At 43.0% G+C, this 22,365-nt stretch overlaps 1 protein-coding gene across 1 annotated transcript in view; it reads left to right on the forward strand.

Annotated features, from left to right (window-relative positions):
• The window catches only part of Ncbp3 (nuclear cap binding subunit 3), a 38,318-nt gene extending 17,781 nt beyond the window's left edge, over nt 1–20,537 (forward strand). The window contains exons 8-13 of the mRNA XM_057774396.1: nt 1,685–1,784; nt 2,784–2,887; nt 4,564–4,849; nt 7,251–7,405; nt 9,384–9,545; nt 11,524–20,537. Of these exons, the coding sequence (XP_057630379.1) occupies nt 1,685–1,784; nt 2,784–2,887; nt 4,564–4,849; nt 7,251–7,405; nt 9,384–9,545; nt 11,524–11,759 (1,043 nt within the window). The 3' untranslated portion in view covers nt 11,760–20,537. The remainder of the gene's footprint in view (nt 1–1,684; nt 1,785–2,783; nt 2,888–4,563; nt 4,850–7,250; nt 7,406–9,383; nt 9,546–11,523) is intronic.
• Nucleotides 20,538–22,365: the final 1,828 nt, after the last annotated feature.

Here is a 22,365-nt window from a genome sequence, read left to right on the forward strand (position 1 = left end):
AATTGGTTTACTGACTGAGAAGGAATTTCTTTACATACATATTTGTTAGTGTGTTTTTATTATGCAGTGATTGATTTCATTGTTACATTCCCACACATGCTTGTGATATACTTGGATCCCATCCATCCTCTTTCCTGTTCATAATTCCCTCCTTTTCTCTCTTTACCTCCCCAAGAGTTCCCCTTTTACTTAACTCTGAAATTCCACAGAGAAAAGCAACTAGGGTACCTTTTGAGCCTTTGGTTTTGTTTTTTGAAACAGCGTTTCTCATTGTAGCCCTGGCTGCCCTGGAACTCACTCTGTAGACCAGTGTGGCCTGGACTCAGGTATCCACATGTCTCCGCCTCCTAAGTGCTGTGATTAAAGGGATGTGCCACTATATTGAGACTTTGTTTTTAAGAGAGGGAAGTTTTATTAAAGTAGAAGATTTGTAGAAGCCATAGGTGCTGGGCACAGGACCAGAATGGCATTGGCAGTGCACAGGGTACCCTCTAACATGCAAAACCCACCACTGAAGTGCTGCTATGGGTGAAGATTTAGTTAGGGGTACACTGATCAGATCCAGGGCTTCATCCCAAAGATACCACCATGTCTGTGGTGAGAGAGCTGGCTTTGAAATGAGTGCAATTCCACGGGCACACACTCAGTCTACCACCTGGTCAGCACAGATAGCAAAGTGGTGGTCAGGAGTAGAGGTGTTCTTTCAGTTCTGCTGTCACTCCACTTGGAGTCACTGGACCAGGGACTTTCCCATCAAGGCCTAGGCCAGCATCCAGCTGTGCTGGTAGAAGTCTGATCTTGCAGAAACTCCTCCTGAACCAATGTGTGTGTCACCTTTGCCTTGGTGTCTTTGTACTTGTTTCAGCTGAGATAGAGCTGAGCAGCATAGGCACTCAGTATAGTGGCCATGAATGCTGAGGATGCTCACCTTCACTATTGCCAGCTAGTAAGCCAGTAGTTTGTGCCCAGATAATCGATAGATGAACCCTGCAGTGCTGAGCTTGGCCTGCCACAGCTTCCTAGGGAACCCAGTGATGATGGTCGTATCAGTGTTGTGACCCATCTATCATAGTGCCATATAGCCAAAGACAGGTGCTTTGATATCCTATCTCCACATAATTTCTGTGTCCCTACGCTCCAACAGAAGACATGTGCTTGTTGGTATCTTGTCTCAGTAGAAGATGCCACTGTTTGTTCCAGTTTGGGACAGTGCCATGAAGTTATTGCAGGGTCTTTTTGGGGGGGGGGGTTGATGGAGTGGGCTTTTTGCATGTAATGTTTTGATAACAGTGGATGTGCAGATATCCCTACAGTATGCTAATTTTGACTCCTTTTGGACAAATATCCAAAAGTAGTATAGATGGATTATATGGTCTTTTTGTGTTTTTTTTTTTTTTCTTTTTTTTGAGACAGGGTTTCTCTGTAGCTTTGGAGCCTGGCCTGGAACTTGCTCTGTAGATTGGTCTGGCCTCAAACTCACAGAGATCCGCCTGTCTCTGCCTCCCAAGACAGAGTGCTGGGATTAAAGGCATACGCCAATACTACCCAGCAGGTTATATGGTCTTTTTATTGTAAATTTAAAGCCAATCTGGGCTACGGGAGACTCTGACTCAAAAAACAAATCCAAAATCAAGTAGTCAATATTATCTTTCCACTCACAAGAAACTATTCTATTAACTTTCAGATGACAAAAAGGAACTTGGAGCAGCCAGAAGAAGTCAATATTATATGAAATATGGAAATCCCAATTATGGAGGCATGAAAGGAATTCTTAGCAATTCATGGTGAGTCAAAAAACTGTAAAATATAATGACTGTTTGTCTTAATGCTTTTATTAGCATATATTAATTGCACATAACAGGCTTCATTATGACATCCATGTACGTGTATATAATGTATTTTGATAGTTTGATTTTGGTCTCCCCTGTCCCTACCCATTCCTTTTCCAACTAGCTCCCTTCTACTTTGATGTCTCTCTTTGGTGTGTGAGTGACCCATGAGTTTCATTAGAGCTTTTTACAGGAGTATGGCTTTCTTAGCAGTAGTCATTGAAGGAGATCTTTCCCTCCCCACTCAACTACAAACTGCATATAAATTATGGTGTCCTGTGAGTCCCTCCCCATAATAATAGGAATTGATGAACTCAGTCTTGTGCAGGTTTTGTGCAGGCAATCACAGCTGTGAGTTTCAGAGTGTGGCAATCTGCCATAAGCAAGAACTCAGTGTTCCACCCCACTTCACCCTTCTCTCGCTCTTACATTCTTTCTGGCCATTCTTCCACAGTGTTTCTTGAGACTTGGAAAGGATGGTATAGATGTCCCATTTTGGTTAGGCATTCAAGAGTCTTTTAGTCTCAATACTTTGTCAGTTTTAAATCTCTGTCTTCACTGGTGACCACTGCAAAATGTTTTGTTTTGGTTTTAGTTTTTTGAAACAGTGTCTCATGTAGTCCAGGCAAGTCTCAAACTCTTATGTAGCCAGGCAGGACCTTGGGCTCCTGATCCTCTTGCCTCTACCTCCCAAGTGCTGGCTTAAAATGACAATAATTTGAACACTACTTCAGCTGTTTTTCCTCCTTCAGTTGGTGTTCTGTGGCGGAATGTCAGAACATCCTGTGGACTGAAGGAAAGTGAGGGAAGCACTCACGATTCTTAGTTGTAGCAAATGGTGTGAGAACGCTGCTTCGGCACCTAACGCTGTGCCATTGTGGAGCTGGAATGAAGTGAATTTCAGCATCCTTCTTATTGGTTTCTGATGGTGTGCTTATTTTGGCAATATTGCAGGAAGCGAAGATATCATTCCCGTCGCATTCAGCGGGATGTGATCAAGAAGAGAGCCCTGATTGGGGATGACGTTGGCTTGACGTCGTATAAACACCGACATTCCGGTAGTTGCCTGCTCAGCTCTTGGGTAGACAAACACATGTTTGGCTCTCGAAATCGTATTTTTATTCTTAACACAATCTTTTAAGGTTCCAAACTTTATTATTCTCTCTTCTTTGCCCTCACCCTCTGCCAACATAGAGGAAAGTAAGTGAAATCATGATTAATTTTGAATTGCCCATGCAAGAGGTCACATGATTTTATAAAACGGTTCTAACAAGAAGACCATATGTTACAGAGAGAAAATTAAAATAAAATTTCTTAGGAACTTAGTTTTTCTACTATTAATATCAACAACTGCATGAACAAACCTTATCAGATGAACTGAATTTGTTTTCTTTTCTGGTAATGTGAGTAGTTGAGTGTTTTTACACATTGTTTTTTGCATATGAATGCTACTAAAACATGGGACATTATGACTTGAGTTTTTTTTTCTTTCTCTCTTGTATGTTTATTATAAAGGAACCATTTTCATTATGCTTTCTAGAAGATTCACTTTCATTTTGAACTTGTGTATAGTCTTCTGCATGCTTTATAGAACGAGGTATGTCAGCAGTACAGTGTGCACAGGTGTCATTGGGACAAAACGAGAAGAGATGCAGTGTGCATACTTTTGGCTGATGGATGTGTACAGAATTGTATCTTTGAGATCTGCATATTAGAAATGCACACATTTTCTGTTATACTTTTCCAGTTTCAGTTACTTTAATATATTGTCAGCTGGGCCTGTGCCACATGATAATTCTAGCACTCAGGAGGCAGAGGCCAGTGGATCTCTCTGAGTTCCAAGTCAGCCAGGGCTATACAGAGAAAACCTGACTCAAAAAACAAAGATAGTTTTGTAACCTATTCTTTATTCTAAGAAATTAGAAAGTAAATTACCCCTAATTCAAGTATCCTAATACAGTAACTGATTTCATTTTTCATTTATTTCATTCATCTATTTTCATAAAATTATAATTATTATAAGTATACTTTATATTTGCTTTTTCCAGTTACTGCAAGCATTATTCATATTTCTTTTTGAAAAAGATTTTATTTTAATTATATGCGGATGAGAAGATTGGTTTGTATAGTACCTGTGGAGGCCAAGAGAGAGTATCAGCTGGAGTTACAAGCCATCAACTCTGGGAACCAAACTCTGGTTCTCTGCAAGAGGAGTATGCATTCTTAACCACTGAGCCATCTTTCTAGACCAAGAGCCCATAAGCTTTAGAGTTAGTGTTGATTTTTTTTAAAGATTTATTTATTTATTATATATGTAACATTCTGCCTCCATGTATGCCTTGGGACAGAAAAGGGCACCAGATCTCATTATAGATGGTTAGGAAGAAGCACTTAGTTTTCTATCAGTCTGCATGTGTTCTTGACAGTAACCCTTGAGTGTTGATTTAGGAGCCACAAATAAATTTGGCAGATTTATAAATGTAAAACTCAAAAATAATGAAGATTGCTCATATTGTACATGAGTTTATACTACTGCATTCATGTTTTATTCAGTCTCTTGGATAAATAAGTAAGAGTAAGAACCGCTTCCAGTTGGCACTTTTACAGATGGTAAATACTCCAGTATAGTTTTGGAGGTCATAGTCTTTTCTTCTACCAATGTAGAGTAGAAAACATGCTTGTTAGTTTAGCCTTAAGTTTAGTTCTTTCTAACCTTTGGGTTAAATTTCTTCAGGATTAGTGAATGTTCCCGAGGAACCCATTGAAGAAGAGGAAGAGGAAGAAGAGGACCAAGACATGGATGCAGATGACAGGGTCGTGGTGGAGTACCATGAGGAACTCCCTACTCTCAAGCAGCCCCGTGAGCGGAGCGTGTCTAGGCGGTCCAGCACAAGCAGCTCAGACTCAGATGAGATGGACTATGATCTAGAACTGAAGATGATTTCCACTCCCTCCCCAAAGAAAAGCATGAAGATGACCATGTATGCAGATGAAGTGGAATCTCAGTTGAAAAGTATTAGGTAAAATACTTTTTTTGTTTGTTTTTTTGATACAGTGTTTCTCTGTGCAGCCCTGGCTGTCCTGGAACTCACAGAGATCCACCTGCCTAGGCCTCCCAAGTACTAGGATTAAAGGTGTGTGCTACCACCTCCCAACTAATACTTTTCCTCTTTTTAATGATGTTAACTTTAAATTAAATTTACTTATTTATTTATTTTGGAAATACTAATGATTGAACAGAAGACCTCTTGTATACATACTACTAGGCAAAGCATCTCCCACTGAGATATATTCTTACTCTGTAGTTTGATTTTTTTTTTTAATATTTATTTTTGTTTTATAAGTGTTTTGCCTCCCGAAAGCTGTGTACCATATTCATGCAATGCCCTTGAAGGTCAGAAAAGGCCATCAAATCCCCAGGAACCGGAGTTACACATAGTTGTAAAGCTGCCAAGTGAGTGCTGAAATTCAAACCCAGGTCCTTTGGAAGAGCAGCCAATGTTCTTTTTTTTTAATCCTTTTTTTAAAGATTTATTTATTAAGCACACAATGTACTGCTGGCAAGGAAGACACCAGGTCTCATTACATTACAGATGGTTGTGAGCCATCATGTGGTTGCTGGGAATTGAACTCGGGACCTCTGGAAGAGCAGCCAGTGCTCTTACCCTCTGAGCCATCTCTCCAGCCCGCAGCCAGTGTTCTTAACTGATGAGCCATCATCTCTCTAGCCCCACAATTTGATTTTTAAGTGGTAATTACAAATACAGTCTCTCTTCATGTTGCAATCATTTTTACCCTAATTTTTATTCCTTTATCAGTATTTGATGGAAACATCCAATTTTTTCTCTATATAGGTAATAGTTGTTGCATAGACAGTATAAAAAGTGAAAACCACTTTTATTTCCAGACATCTGTTATTTCTTCCATCATATGTAGTACATTGTTTAACACTATTATCATTTAACTACTTATAAAATTTTTTATTTTAATTTTTTATCATGTGTGACTATGCCACAGTGCATGTGTGTTGGTTCTCTTCTACCTTGTGGTTCTGAATGTTGAACAAAAGTGCTCAGACTTGGAAGGAAGTACCCCTACCTGCAGAGCTATCTTGCTGGTCCTATTTATTTTTTATTTGTTTTGGGTTTTTTTTTTTTTTTTTTGAGACTGAGTTTCAGTGCATAGCTCTGGCTTTGTGTTTTCATTCTCTTCCCCAGCCTCCTGGGTGCTGGGATTACAGGAATACTGCACCACAACTAATCCCTTTTAATAGTTAATGACATTTCTGTTAATACTATGTTAGCTAAATAGATTCCTCAAAGTCTGCCTTGTTATAGAAAATAATATATGTGTTTTAAATTCTGTATGTGTTGCTAGTTACATGTGTTTAAGATACATGTGTTGCCAGGTGGAGGTAGTACACGCCTTTGATCCCAGCACTTGGGAGGCAGGGGGAGTCTGATCTCTTGAGTTCAAAGCCAGCCAGGTCTACAGAGCAAGTTCTAGGACAGCCAGGTCTACACAGAGAATCCCTATCTCAAAAAATCGAAAGAAAAAGAAAAAGAAAAATGCGTGTATTTAAAAATCTGTATGTGTTGCTAGAGTTTTCTTTCTAGGGCCTTATCCACATTACTGCCTGTGACTCACATTCTTACTGGGTTTAGAAACTATTGTTCGTCCTAATTTTTATGGACCTCTGAACAGAGAACATAGTTATTTTAATGAGCTTATTAAATAAGTATAGATTTTATTTAAAGTTTCTGAAATTTTGAGACAGTATCTCACTAAACCAAGTAGACTGAATATAAATGTGCTATGTAACATAGACAGGATGTGAATCTGTGATCATCCTGTGTTCTGCCTTAGTCTATCAAGTAACTGAGCCTGCAGCCTGCACCACCAGGCCTGGGCTTTCTGAGGTACTTGCCGATAGGAAGAAAAGGGGCTTCTAGTGTTGATTTGTGTGGCCTTGTTCACATCTCTGTGTTTAGTTTTCATAGAACTACCTAATAGAAAATTGTAGCAGAATAATGCTTTCATGGTAGGATGGTCTGTAGACAGAGAAGTCTCTTCTTTAAAGAAGGGGGTTATAGACTAGCATCCAGATTGCATCTGGGTGAGCAGAGTTCCAGCCTCTTTGCAAGCATCTGTCTATGTTTGTCTGCCCTTGGAGACCGTGACCATTAGTTTTGTGTTCTGCTGTAAAGTATCCAGGCATCATGTGGAAATCACCCTGCTGTCATCACCGTCTCTTCACAGCGTGTTGATCCTGTTCTGAGTGAGCTATTATCAGTGCTCTTGTAAGGGAATATTGTCATCTCAGGTTGAGTTTCTTAGAAGTAGGAGACTTTGTTTGTTCCTTGTCTCACAGTTGAAGTTGGTTACTTGTATTCTCCCCGCTTTTTTTTTTTTTTCTTACAGGAACTCTATGAGGGCAGATAGTATATCGACCAGCAACATAAAAAATCGAATTGGTAACAAATTGCTACCTGAGAAATTTGCAGATGTCCGACATCTCTTAGATGAAAAGCGTCAGCACTCGTGTCCACGACCGGCGGTTGGCAGCACCAAACCAGGTGCTGTTCTTCTTGCTTCACGCTCGGTCATCCTTCTTGTAAGCCCTCCAGTGGCCAGCCAGGCCTGGCCACCAAACTACTGTAACAGTTGTAATGGCTGGTTTCCTGCCTCTCAGCATGCAGGTGACCAGGCTCCACCCTATAGAGATAAAAAATCCCAAGATTGGGCCATAGAATCCCACCAATTCCAGGCCACCCTGGAAAGTTCCATTCCTACAAGAAATTCTATATAAAGCCTGCCTCCTGCTCAGTTCTTTGCTGCTTCTCTCCCAAGCAAAGACAGCCACCCTCCTATGTCTTTCCCAATAAATCTCTTGTGTGAGGTTTGTTGTGCAGTGTGACTTTGTGGTAGTCCTAGGCTTCTGACTGCCAGGATACCTTTCCCCTCGGAGGTCTAACACTCTCTGAGCTTCCAAAAGCAGGTGGGCTCAAGGTAGGCTCTTCTGATTTAATTGTTCTCGTTGTGTTTAGCTAAATCTTTAGTGAGGCATTGGATTCATGAGAACATAAATAAAAATCAGATTTTGGCAAAACTAGCTTTTGGTACTTTTGTCTGAAGTAATAGAAAATATTAAATAATACATAGTATTATTTCTCTGGTATATTTTATACCCTAAACCAATAAAGTTAAGTTATATGGTGAGATACATGGTTGAGTGTGAACTAGATTGTATATGTGCGTAAACCCTGATAGAACAGTGTGTAGGTGTGCTTGTGGCTACTAGTCTAGCGTGTGCAAGTCACTTGCCATAGATCTGCGGAGAGAATTGGAGAAGGCTTTTGGAGAAAATAGCTTTAGATCTTGGTCTTCGGGGGGGATTAAATGCAGTTGATAAACTATCTTTCAAGGTGGGGAATAATCTGATTCTTATTTTAAAAAGATGATTTTGGAGGACTAGAATGTAGTGGACATAAAAAACAAGATAATAAGGGCAGAACTTTACCAGGGATGGTGAAGACAGGCTGAGAATGGAACCTTGGGAGGAGGAAGGATGGAAGAGAAACCAAGAAGGAAGTTCAGCATGAGCTCTGCAGGGAGGGGGGCTTACATAAGATGTCAAAAGCTGACTCAAGGCTCTAGGCTGAAGAATATGTGGCTGCTGTTTGTTAGTGGAAACCTCGGGCTCAGCAGCTTTTTGACAGACTTGGAGGAGAAACGCATTTAGTTTAGGACACGGTTCCTTTATCCTTGGCCTATTGCCAGACTCGTTATACTTGTTGGTTAAATGTATTAAGTTTATTAAGAATGACTTGTATGTCCAGGGATTGTGGGGAGCTTGCAGTATTGTTAACTGGAAATCTGTGATGTTATTTAGTTTTGCTTGGTTCTGCCAAAAAAGAAAAAAGAAAGAAAACTTTTGCTTCAAACAATCAGCTGATAGCCTCTGCATCCAAGTTTTAAGTTTTCCTAAGAGAAGCAAGATCAATTATGAACAGAACTGGCTTTAGAAGCCTTCTCATGCCAGAACTTGTGCCTTCACTGTGGGAGATCTGGGGTCGAGTCTTTAGTTTTTTGTCAGCCTAAAATAAGAGTCATTTTGGGAGAGGGAACTTCAACTGAGAAAATGCTCCCACCAGAGTAGTTTGTGGGCAAGCCTGTGGTGTGCTTTCTTTATTAATAGTTGATATAGGAGGGCCCAGCTCACTGTGGGCAGTACTGCCCCTGGGATGGTGTTATAAGAAAGCAGTTGGGATAAGAAAGCAGGATGAGCAAGCCAGTAAATAGCACTCCTCAATGGCCCCTTAATCAGTTCCTACCTCCAGGTCCCTTCCCTGCTTGCGTTCTTGCCCTCACTGCTTTTGATGATGAATTGTTAAATTAAGTGTGAGTGACATGAACCCTTTCCTCTCCCAGTTGCTTTTGATTATGTTTTATAACAACAATAGAAACTATAGCTAAGACAAAAATCCTAGGTGGTTGGTACTTATAGTAAAACACATGTGCTTGGTAACAGGTATACTTTTTCTCTGATTTCAGATATTCGCCAACGGTTAGGAAAAAGACCGTATTCTCCAGAAAAGGCTTTTAGTAGTAATCAAGTGGTTCGGAGAGAACCGTCTTCGGATGTACATAGTAGGCTAGGTGTTCCCAGGCAAGATGTTAAAGGCCTCTACTCTGATACTCGGGAAAGGAAATCAGGTGAGCAACACTTCACACTGATGGGCGGGAAGGAATGGAGAGCGGTGGTTGTAAGAAGTAGAGTCAGTGCTTATTTCTCTGCAGTTAGCATAACTGCTTTTGTTGGCATCAGCATCATGCCTACAGGAAGCTTAGAAAGAAGAAGAGGGAACACATCCTTGTGTATCAGACTTTCTTTTTTTTTTTTTTTTAAAGATTTATTTATTTATTATATATACAGTGTTCTGGTGCCTGCAGGCCAGAAGAGGGCACCAGATTTCATTACAGATGGTTGTGAGCCATCATGTGGTTTCTGGGACTTGAACTCAGGTCCTCTGGAAGAGCAGCCAGCGCTTTTAACTTCTGAGTCATCCCACCAGCCCTGTATCAGACTTTCTTTTGGGGCTACCAACAAGCTCCCAAATCATGACCCAGAGACCTATTATTGGTTATGAATGCGTGACCTTATCTTAGGCTCGTTTCTTGCTACTTCTTATAACTTTTTTTTTTTTTTTTTTTTTTTTTTTTAGATTTACCTATTTTTTTTGGTATGGTATTCTGTCTGCATGTATGCCTACATGCCAGAAGAGGGCACCAGATCTCATTATAGATGTTGTGAGCCATCATGTGGTTGCTTGTAATTCAACTCAGGACCTCTTAAAGAGCAGCCAGTGTTCTTACCCTCTGAGCCATCTCTCCAGCCCTCTTATAACTTATTTTAACCTGTTTTTCTTCATCTATGTTTTGCCTCGGGGCTTTTTACCTTTCATTCTGTATGTCCTTCTGTCTGTCTGTCTGTCTGTCTCTCTCTTTCTCTCTCTTGTTTTTTCCTGAGCCTAGATTCCTATTTATTCTTTCTGCCTGACAGCCGCACCTATCCTTCTACTGCTTAGCTATTGGCCAATCAGCTTTTTATTGGACCAGTCCGTAGGCAGGCAAAGCAACACATTTTACATCTTAAACAAATGCAGCATAAACAAATGTAAGACACCTTTATGTAGTTAAATATTCTGCAACATAAATAAATATAACATATCTTTATATAGTTAAAGTAATATTTCACAACACCCTTGCTTCTTTTTATTTTTACATTATTTACTTTGTCCACACATGTGTAGTGTTTTTCCATAGTAATTCTTCCATGATTACCTTATTCTTTATAAATAAAACTTAATTGCTTTGGAGTGTATCTATGCCACTTTTATTTGTTGTTTTATTTTAATAAAACATTCCCCTTTTTTGAGATTTTTATGTTTTGCTTGCATGTTTGTCTGTACCGTGCATATGTCTGGTGCCCTTGGAGGTTGGAAGAGGGCATTGGATCTCCTGGAACTGGAGTTATGGATTGTTGTATGGTGCCATGTGGGTATTCAGAATCTAACCAGATCTTCTGCAAGGCCAAGAGCTCTTAATGGCTGAGCCATTTCTTCAGTTCAATAAAACTCTTTAAAAATTAAAAGTCAGGGGCTGGAGAGATGGCTCAGAGGTTAAGAGCATTGCCTGCTCTTCCAAAGGTCCTGAGTTCAATTCCCAGCAACCACATGGTGGCTCACAACCATCTGTAGAGGGGTCTGGTGCCCTCTTCTGGCCTGCAAGCATATACACAGAGAGAATATTGTATATATAATAAATAAATAAAAAAAAAAAAAAGTCAGCTGAAAGCCTGAGAATCGTCATAGTAAAATAGACCCTTCAGTTTGCAGAACGTTAGTGCTTGCAGTTCCTAGCAGACTGGGGTAATATGAGCATGGGGCAAGATGCTTCTTACCAGGAGAGGGATAAGTATGTCAGGAAAGTCTAAGGTGATTGTCCTATGCTTGGTGTGGGGCCACCTGTTTTGAGCCTCTTTCATTGAGTCGCAAACTGTCCACTTGCACACTGGTGCCAACTGCCTCTGCTGATGTTTTCTGCATGGCAGGTGTTGGCAGTGCACCTGCTTCCTCAGGACTCTGGTGCTCGGCATTGACTGCCAAACTGAGGTGTCTTCTCACCCCAACAGGTGGTTTATGGACTCGCTTAGGTTCTACACCCAAGACCAAAGAAAAGAACACGAAGAAAGTGGATCACAGGCTGTCTGGTGCTGAGGAAGATGACTCGGAGCTTCAGAGGGCATGGGGTGCTTTGATTAAGGAGAAAGAACAATCTCGCCAGAAAAAGAGTCGGCTAGATAGCTTGCCGTCGCTCCAGATTGAAGTCAGCCGGGAAAGTAGCTCTGGTTCAGAAGCAGAGTCCTGATGCCCTGGCCTTGGCAGCTGCCCTCAGACCTGACATTCTTACGTAGGATGGGGCACACAGTAGGAACAGCTGGCGCCCTTCCCTCCTGCCTGCACCCTGAACTCTTGCTGTCCCAGTAGGACAGTTTTGGAGTGTATTGAGTGTTGAAGGGCGTCTCTGCTTGTGCTGCAGAGCTGCAGTTCTGGGCCCTCAAGTCTTCTCCCCACCACCCCACAAGCTTTACCCTTGGAGAAAAAGGCAACCCTCCAGATTTTGTAGACGTTTTCTTAATATTTTTAACATTGTGTCTTTTAAAAGAAATGTTTTACATGGTTCATCCAAAGAGCAGAGAACTTCTCACTGTTGCCTTGGCTCTGACAGCTCTTGCCAGCACCCTTTTCCCAAGAAAAGTCAGTTCCCAGGTGCTTATTGGACAGTCTTTGGGGGAAGATGAGGGAAGCTGCCCGCCCAGCCTTCCAGGACCTTAGTGTGGGGGCTGAATCTTATAGGCCTGACCTGGCTGCGTCTGCCCTCCCTGGTAGATAGAAATGTAGCAGCAATGGCTTCCATTCCTCCCTGGGGAGTTTCTGTTAGGCCCTTTATTGGCTATTAGCCTGATGTGAAGGTCAAGGTAGTGCTGTGGGACTTCTAGGGACAGGCAGCTCTGGCTTCTGAATTTGAAGTTGATTTATGTGCTTAGGAATGGGGTCTTGGGTTAATGTTGAACAATTTCTAAGTCTGTATTATGTTCAAAAACTATTAATGACTTAAAAGTTTAAATTTTTAATTTTTATATGTGGATATTCCTCCTGTTGGCTACAGGGGAAGCTCAAGTGGTGTCTCTTGTGTTGTTAAATATACATATTATATACTTTGGAAGAAGGCAAAGAGAAGAGTCTTTATTTTAAATGATACTAAATGTATGGTCTGTTGTACATGAATTCAACTTGCTTTGTGGCCACTGTAGGAAAAACTGTCCGTCTGCAATGGACTCTTCTTGTTCATTACAGCTTTTCTAAAAGGCATGGCTTGATAATTCATTCTTTTGTGGCTGACTTGTCACTGAAGACGTATTCAAAACTAGCAAATAAGATAGTAGTTTCAGAAATTTTTAGTTTATTTTTAGTCTTCTTTCAAATTCTTTTACCATGGAAAGTTAGTTGATTATTTGGCCTTTCATCTGACTTTGCAATATTTAATACTGTATTCCTCTGCAGGTATAAAACTGATGTTTCACTTAAGCACATTAGAATCTTGGAGTTAGAGATAATGGTGAGCCGCTGTCACTTTGGGATGTCACGCTCTTCATGTGCCTGGGTTGTTCTCATCCATAGAGCACTTGACTTGTGGTTGAGCGCATGCCCCATTGGTGGTTGACTACATTGTGTCATAAGAAAAGAAGCAGACAGGCTTAAGAACTGAAGTTGTAACAAACCTGTGTCATATGTATTATTTGGTTAACCTCCCCCCCATATAACCAAAGTTGTTTGGCTTCTGTGGATTCCAGAAAGAGGTAGCTTTGATTTCTCTGCTAGTTCAGACCTAAGGCCTCTAAGGTTTCTAAGCTTCTCTTGTCCTGTGTGGCTCACAGCTCACAGTTATGTTCTTAGAGGTTCAGACTGGTAGAATGAGAAGAAAAAGGGCAGACCTGGATGCCAACCTGGACCCTGCCCAGTGGTCCTGAGCTTTCCTTTCCCCATGAAGCAATTAAATGGTCTGGTGCAGTTTCTGGCTTTGTTGATATCTACTTGTTATTCTTGAAGCTATGTCTGTAGCATGTTTTCTGTTGAGGTGGCCAGTGTGTCAGGAAGACAGGGCAGGTATGTGCTTAAGCACTGGCTCTGGTTCTGTCAGTGGGTTAGAGATCTTCCCAACTGACATGGTTTCCTCAGAGCTTAGGCAACCCCCCACCCCCTGGCTTTCTTTTTGTTCCTCAGTTATGATGCTTTCCATCCACCAATCCAGACCCATTTGCCTAGGGCCTTTGAGCACTTCTCAGTCTCCTGCTAGAAACGAGGGGAGGACTTTATGGAAGACAGGTAGTGATGGCCTTCCCAGCCTTTCTCTCCAGCCTGCACTTGGGCTTCAATACCTTGAGCCCTGTATGTTTAGGAATGATGGTGGATAGTCAGGATAGTCTAGCAGACAGCTGGGTATACTTTCTCCAGGGTACTTTCTGTACATGTGGGGTTACTCCATGTAGAAGATTTTAAATACACTTTTTGCTGCTTGATAATAATCGCAGATACCTCATCTCTGTTTCCAACCCCCCCCCCCTTTATAGAGGGGCCGGACAGCTTCTGGCCCTCCTCTAGCTTGAACCCAGGAATCCTTCCCTGCTTCTGTTCTCCCTCTCTGCAGCAGCCTCTCTCAGTTCTCCCACTCCATTCTTCATGTAACTGGGATGAATTTTTGCTTGAGAGATTATTTACGTAGTATTCAGTTTATCCATTTAAAGTATACATTTCAGTTGGCTGTGGGCTATTTACAGAGTTGTGTAACCATTATCATAATAAACTTTAGAACACTTTCATCACCAAACACATCCTGTTCCCCCTAGCACTCATCCTTCATCTCTCTCTCTCTCTCTCTCTCTCTCTCTCTCTCTCTCTCTCTCTCTCTCTCTCTCTCTGTATATATATTTAGACAGGTTTTGATTGTGTAGCCCTGGCCCCTCAAGCTCCCTATGTAGACCAGGCTGGCCTTGAATTCACAGAAATTGTCTTCCTTCCCCTGCTTCCCAAGTGCTGGCATTAAAGGTGTACCAGCAATGTGCTTCTCAGTTCTTTTTTTTTTTTTTTTAGTTTTTTAAATTATCTTTATATTTATCAATCATTTAATGGGCATTCTGTGGTTTCTAGTTTGAGACTATCGTGAATAGGCTTCTGTGAGTATTTGTGTGCAGCTCCCCTTCATGGATGTGTGTTTTTATTCTTCTTCTTCTTTTTTTTTTTTTTTTTGGTTTTTTGAGACAGGGTTTCTCTGTGTCCTGGAACTTGCTTTGTAGCTCACACTGGCCTCGAACTCACAGAGATCCACCTGCCTCTGCCTCCCAAATGCTGAAATTAATGGAATCTATATATCATGGTAGCTCTTACCTTTCGTCTTTGGAGGAATTGCCAAGTTGTATTCCCATGGAGTGTATCATGATTCCAGTTTATCATATTCCTCCAATACTCATTTTTCACCGTGAAGCGGTATTTCATTGTGTGTGTGTGTGTGTGTGTGTGTGTGTATGTGTGCACAATGTTTTGTTTTGTTGCAGTGTAGGGAGGGCATCAAACCCAGGACCTTGAACGTGTAGACAAGTGCTGTACCACTGAGCTGCACCCCAGTCCCTGAATAGTTCTGAGTTGCATTTCCCTAATGACTAGTGCTATTGCCCATTATTTATTCCTCTTCCTCATCCCCCCGCCCCCGGTTATTTTATTTTATTGGCTTTTCAAGACAAGGTTTCACTATTTATCCCTGGCTGGAGACCAGGCTAACCTCGAACTCAGAGATCTGCCTGCCTCTACTTCCTAAGATTAAAGGTGTGCATCACCATGCCTGGGTATGTTGGGCATATTTTCATGTATAACAAGATGAACTTTTAAAATATCAATCTGATCTTATTGTTACTCTGCTGAGACCTTTGCAGAACCTCACCATCGCTTCTGAAGTAAAATCCCAGACTTCTTTGATAGCCTGTGGAGCCGGTCAGGATGGCCCCTGGCAGTACCTGCGACCTGTTCTCATTTTTTTCCAGACTGCCTTCTTGATTTCTCTCATCAAGATTTTAAGAGGCATTCCTCAATACTGGTTTCCTTGTGTGTCCCAGTATTGCTATAAAGGAATCTTAGCTGACTCCGGGGTTAGGTCCTAAGTCAATGCCCGACTTTAAAATTGAATGTAATCTAATCACTTTGAGGCCAGCCTGGTCTATAAGAGCTAGTTCCAGGACAGGCTCCAAAGCCACAGAAAAACCCTGTCTCGAAAAACAAACAAACAAAAAAAAGAGTGTAATCTAATCAAAATGCCTCTTGGAAATCCCAGGGCAGGTGCCACATTGAAGACCAGCTTCATAAGGTTCTTGTAGTTCTTACCTTTGTGGAAAAGGGTTACTCTTAATTTGGTTGAGTACTAAGTAAAGTAGTTGGACCTGCAATTTAGGACCATGTCATGCAAATGCTCCCTTGTTTTGGTGTCACCACACCCAGTGATGCCTCTTTTAAGAAGCTTGGGAACTTGGGCCACAGGAGCAGCAGAAGCACAAAGAATGTCCAGGGTTTCCCACCCAGCTTGCCTGGGCTTGCTGAGGGGAGGATGGAGACAGTGGGGCTCCATCGCCTTGCAACTGTTTTTGTTTGTTTACTTTTCAGACAAGTGCTTCGCGTTTAATCCTGTGACTCGCATAATGCAAACCACATGCCTCCAACCCACCCAGCACACTTTACTGGACTTTCACTTCCTATTCCTGGTTAATACGTTTGCTAGGCTGTAAGCTCGTGAGAGCAGGGACCATGTTTGACTTGTACATTGGTTGTGCTTTCTCCGTGCTTGTCAGCATACTGACCCAGAAGGTCCTCTATGAACATTTGTGAGACTGTAAGCTTCCAGCCAGAAGAGCAGCTCGACCCTCAGGCCTGTGCCTCTTATGGGCCAGGCCTCATTTTCCTGCCACGTATATGGAATGCTTTATTTTCATGTTTTGTTCTTGCTTTCCTTTCCAGCCTGTGAGCTCCTAAGGAGCAGGTATCTTCATGGTATTTTCTCTGTATCCCTGAACCAGGCCAGCCCAGTGTAAGTAGAATTTTAAAAGTATTTGGGAAATGAATAACTTTGATAACACAGCTCACACACCATTTTGTGTGCCTTTTTTTGATTCTAGCTGAGTTCCCCAGATGCAAAGTGGGCCAGAGTAGTCGTTGATATTCCATGTGTGCAATAAGGAGCTATCACTAAGTGGATCTCAGAAAACTCACATGTTGATGATCTGCCACATCTGAGCTGGAGTTTATCCAGCTCTAGAAAAGTTGCTGGGAATTCATTTTGTTTTTTTAAACTTGAGGACAGTTTTATTGGGGTTTGAAAGAAAGCTGCCAGGCAAGTTGTAAATCGCAGCAGACAGCAAGGGGAAAGAAACAGAAAAGGGCATGCTGCTTGAGTTAAGGTGACTGTGTCCTCAGTCACGTAATGGCCAGGAGCGGGCTTAGAAAGTCCATAATACCAGAGCTGGGCAGTGGTGGCGCACGCCTTTAATCCCAGCACTCAGAAGCAGAGGCAGGTGGATCTCTGTGAGTTTGAGGCCAGCCTGTCTACAAGAGCTAGTTCCAGGACAGCTAGGGCTGTTACACAGAGAAACCTAGTCTCAAAAAAAGTCCATAATACCAGAAAGAGCATGCTTGGATCCGACTGGTATCTGAAAGAAAAAGGATTAGACAGTCATGGCCCAGCCCAGAGCCACTACAGGAGCAGAGTTACTCTTAACCTCTCCCTCTCCCAAGAATTCATCCTTCCTAGGATAGAAGGAAAGAAGGCTGGCGGCTAAGTCAGAGCTCCAGAGAGGGAACCCTGAACCAGTTCTTAGCCCTGGTCCTGTCTGGATAGGTGACTGCAACCCAGAAGAGGAGGCAGGAGGTAGCAGCTGCCAGAGCAGCTCTTGTGCCTGTCTCTGCTTTTAAGCTGTACTTAGTAAGATGTAGCTTAGAACCTGAGCCTTTTCCTCCCCCTTTAAAAGTAAGAGCTCAAAGAAGAAAGTATTGTACTTTTGGTAATATTGAGAGCAGTGACTTTTGCTTCAAGACAGATTGTAAAATGCATGTGACCGGCAGCAAATGTCTAGAGCTGGTCCTGTATTTGTAGGGCAGATTTTATCAGACAGAGTAGTCCTGACTCCTCCAAACACTATAAGCATTTCACAGAATTTTGATGTTTCTGGGAGCAGTCAAGGAATTGCTGCCTCAGAAGCCTGTCTTGGATGGTCTCCCTTGTTACACAAACTGTTCTGGCCTAGAGCCCTAACTAGTCTAGAACCGTCAATCCCCTACATCAGCTTCCTAAACACTAGGATTATAGGTTTTCTATGGCTCTACAAACTTTTTCTTTTGAAGTAATTTCAAAAATCACAGTAACATTGAGGGTAGAACAAAGAACATTTTTTTTCCCTATATTTACCATTCAGCCTGGTAAAGCATGGAATTTGTGTTTTATTGATAAATTCCAAAGTGCTAGTGATTTTCAGTGTACCAAAGTCACAAGTCTGCCTGGGGAGTCTCTTTGAGTTCCAGAGGCCTCTGGATGCTCAGATTCTTCAAAAGCTGAAACTTTGTGTGTCTTAGACACCTCTACACCTGGACCAGTAAGGACCAGTGTAGGCTGTAGAGCGAGAGCTTCATGTCATTGACAAAAATAGCGTCTCCCTTTCCTAGTGTTGGATCCAGTGACTTGTCCCCTTTCTGCCCATGTACAAAAGCTCCCCCAGGGCCATGAGCAGTACTTTTAGCTAAGGTAGAATGTCTTTGAAGAAAGGCAAATAGGATGGTAGCTGGAGCTGAGCAGATCCTAGGGACTTATTCTCTCTCACCATTCACACCTGGAAGATGGAGCACGTCCCTTCCTCTCGTCTCTTAGTTTCCCTGCACATTAAATGGAGGCCTTAAGTGAGATGACCTCAAGTTCCTTCTGTGCGCACAGTAGTTGAGATGGGAGGAACTCAGGCTGTACTTTGCAAGGAGGATTGGGAGTAACCCATAGGAGATGAGGTCATCAAGAGACCACCTGATCCCACAGCCAGTGCATGCTCCCTTCCAGCCCTTCAGTCATGAAGGACCAGTGGTGATATGGCTCAGTGGGGAAAGGCTACCATCATGCTTGATAGCCTGAGTTTATTCTCTCGGATCTACATGCTGGAAAGGATTCATGCAGGTTGTTCTTTGGCTTCCATATATGCACTGTGATATGTTCGTGTATGTGTGTGGGTATACACAAACACTGTTCGGTCTTTAATTTGGGAGCTATTTGAAAAGGTAGCCTAAAGGCACTAGTTTGCTTGGGCAGCTATGACAAGATAACCACAGAATGGATGGTTTAAACAACAGACATTTATTTTCTCATGGCCCTAGAAGTCTGAGAGGGTTCCAGCATGGAAGTGGTCTTTCTCCCCTTGTGTGTGCCTGTGACCTTTCTCATACCAACAACCCTACGGCTTTAGGACTGGGCCCCACCCTTTTGACCTATTTTAAGCTTAGTGACTTCCTCAAAGACAAATTTCTTAGTCACATTGAGGTTTAGAACTTGAATACGGGAATTGGAGGTGGATGTTGTTCAGCTGTAGGCACCTGGGAATGCAAGTCTAGTCTTTTTAAATTCTCAAAACCTTATGTTCTAAAGAAAGGAGTTGAGATAGTCATTTCTGGCTCCTACCTGAGCAACTTAGCCATCCATGTAGCCTTGGGCTCAGTCCTTAGCTTCCCTCTGAGATCAGCACCATCAGCCCTGAGGTGACACTACCCTCTGATAAAGGTTATTCCAGGTGACCTTGGCTCTGCCTGTCCAACTCCCTGTGGTCCTCATCTTCAAATGTTTTCTTCCCAGCTTCTTGAGCGAAGGCTAACCATGAGTGTTTAGAACACTTCTGTCTGGAGGCTGAGGGCAGCCCCCTCCGCTGCTGTGTGTCATACTTCCTGCTTGCTTGTGGCTCTCAAGACAGCGGCCGCCTCCTGCTGCACACCTCTCTCTCTGAACGTGTATCAAATTTCTCTTTGGGAGAGGTAGCAGGGAGACAGGGTCTCCTTGTTACATAAACTGGCCTAGCCTAGACCCTGACTAGTCTAGAGCTCTCAGTCCTACAGCAGCCTCCTGAACACTGGGATTTCAGGTTTGCTGTGGTTCTATATACTTTCTCTTGAAATAATTGCAAAATCACAGTAGTACTGAGGATAGAACAAAGCACATTTTTTTCTGTTTTGTTTTACCACTCAGTCTTTCCCTTGTCTGCATCCCCAACCCCCAAACTGTTTGAAATATTTTACACCACATTCCACTTTACCCTTACCATGCTTTGTGTTGTGTCCGTAGGAGAGTTACCAAGTTCAGAAATATGTGGTGTCTGGTCAGTATAATATTGCTTATTTGTAGTTCAGACTTCAGGCTTCTGAAAGGATACAGTCTAGTTAGTGGTTTAAGATTGGCATTCATGTTGGTTCCTTGAAGTCTGTGTTTGCTGAACTTACTGGAGTAAGAGGACTGGAGGCTAGAAGAGAACAGAACGTGGGACAGCAAAGCCGTGCCCCTAACCTAGGGCTGAGGCTCTGGTTTGTGGGAAAGCATTAGCATCAGATGGGCTGGGTGGGCTCTGCAAGTTGTAGTTGCCGACCTTGACAATCTTGGGTGGGTGCTGGAGGTGTTGGCCCTCTGGAGTTTACAGAGATGGCAGAAAATGCACCTGCTCCCTGTGAAGCTCTCAGCCATCTGCATTGCCCGGCTTCCTGAGGTGCTGGGATGGGCACTGAAACAGTCTTGCTGCTTGCAGAGTTCCCAAGTGAGCTGTCATCCCAGGCTTTCCTACCCTATCGAGGGTGTGATTTGGGAGAGGTGGGCATAGAGGAGTGATGGGGACATGGACTGGCTACGGGTGCCACTGCAGCTTGTGACAGGTCTGTCCAACAGCCTTAGGGTGCTCTGCTCTGCACCATGCTGTGGCAGTAAGTCATCAGACCTGGAACTCTGCTTTTCTAGCTGCTAATAATCTCTGCCAGGTGGGGTGCAGAGGGAAATGGTGAACTGTAACCTTTATTCAAGTCATTGTGTAAGAGCTAGTCGCGTGTCAGACCAAGCTGACAGTGTGGAAGTGTTTGGAGTGTCATTGAATCTCCGCAGAACTTTGGCTAAGTAAGTTTTCAATGTGAAAAACAATAAAATTGATTTTTATGTAGCCATTAAGGTCATGTGATTGTCTACTTTATGTTCACACAGTAACACTTCAGGACATCGTCTTGCATGCATGTAAGAACGAGATTAATGCCTAGCCTTTCTGAATTAAGACTGAGTAGTCGAAATTTCAGTTCTCCCCATGCACTGGTATCGTTTTAACGTGTCAGTCCCTTGTGCCTGGTAGCTCCAGTTGGACATCAGGGTACACAGCAGCCCATCTTTGCAGAGAGGTCTTACTACATGACCTAGACTGGCCTCAAACTCAGTTTTCCTGCCCTATACTCCTAATTGCTGGGATTGCTGTCTGAGGTTCTGCTCGACTGCTGAGTGGAGAGGCTTCTTTCCCTCACTGCTGTCTGGGCAAATTTAACCATGAAGGAAGTTGGTCTTTAGATATGACTACCCCTGTTGATAGTAAAGTCTTCACAACTTGGGCTGGGTCAGAACTGTACTGTAAGGCTGGATTGAAGCAATGATTTCAGCTAAACATTGGATCTTCATGCTTACCTGACCCTCCACAACCCCAGGCCCTGTGTACAGGAGCAAATATAAAAGCCCAGTTTCTGACTGGGGAGGGGGGTCACTTTCCGTGGGAGGGGACCCAAGACTAAGCTGGGAGCAGAACCTGTTTGTCTGGGAGCATTTTAGATGGGATGGGTTGGAATTCACCTACCTGGATGACTGTTGGCTTCTTCACCTCCTCTGTCTGCCACAGGATTCCCACCAGCCATACTGGCTCACTCATGTATGAGATGGTGTGTCTAGTGAGTGACAGAGCTGAGCTGACAATTGTCTAAGTTCCAGGACCCATGCATAGCTACGGGGGAAGTCACATGCTGGCCTTGTATAAGCTGGGGTGACTGTGTCTATTTGAAAGTACCTGAGGTCCTATGGCCCCCTTCTCTGTCCCCGCCTCCTGGCCTCTGGTAGAGGAGGGGAAGCTGAGTGCCTTCTAAGGTCCTTCTGTGTCACCTACTCGGCTCATACAGCTGCATCTGCTCCAGCTATGAAGTGGCTCTTCCACACCCTTCTCTGCATGGCCAGTAAGTCACCCTTCCCTTACCCCTGCCTTCATATGCTCTCAGCTCTGTCTGGACTTTAGGGTTAGAGGTCAGAGAAATGGGGCGCTTCCCCAAGAAGTGCCCTTGCTCAGACATATTTGTAGGCTTGCTGGTAAGGAACTCTTCAGTGTTGACCCCTGGCCTCAGACTGTAGGATTCTGCTGCTCTCTTCCCCTCTCCATCCAGCCTCCCCTCACTGCTACGTCCTCAGATCTGTGCTTGTTAGTGCCTAGAGTGTGGTGACACCCCATGCCACCCCAAAGAGGACCTCTAGTAAATAGAGCAGTCTCAGCTGCTGCGAGTGGGGAGCACTTGTGACAATGTAGATGTTAGTAGGAGACTGGGGGCGAGAATCTACAAAGTCAGTATCGGGGGAAACCTGCTTCCTGTTCTGTGCTGTGGGAGAGGACAAGGTATTTTTGCTGCCGTGGGTCCCATTCTGTCTTTAACCCTGTGAGGGAGCCGCTTTTGGGTAAACTGCCCTGAGCATGCCAAAGATAAGCTAGCATAGTCAGGTGAGCCCCAGGGATTGCTCAGATGGGGCTCTAGCCATGGTGTTTTTGCCCAGTGATCTGGGTCTTTTTTTTTTTTTTTTTTTTTTTTTTTTTTTTTTTTTTTTTTTTTTGCTTGAACTTGGCAGGAGAATAAAGTGG

This window comes from Chionomys nivalis, chromosome 7 (assembly GCF_950005125.1).
Source record: "Chionomys nivalis chromosome 7, mChiNiv1.1, whole genome shotgun sequence".
NCBI lineage: Eukaryota > Metazoa > Chordata > Mammalia > Rodentia > Cricetidae > Chionomys > Chionomys nivalis.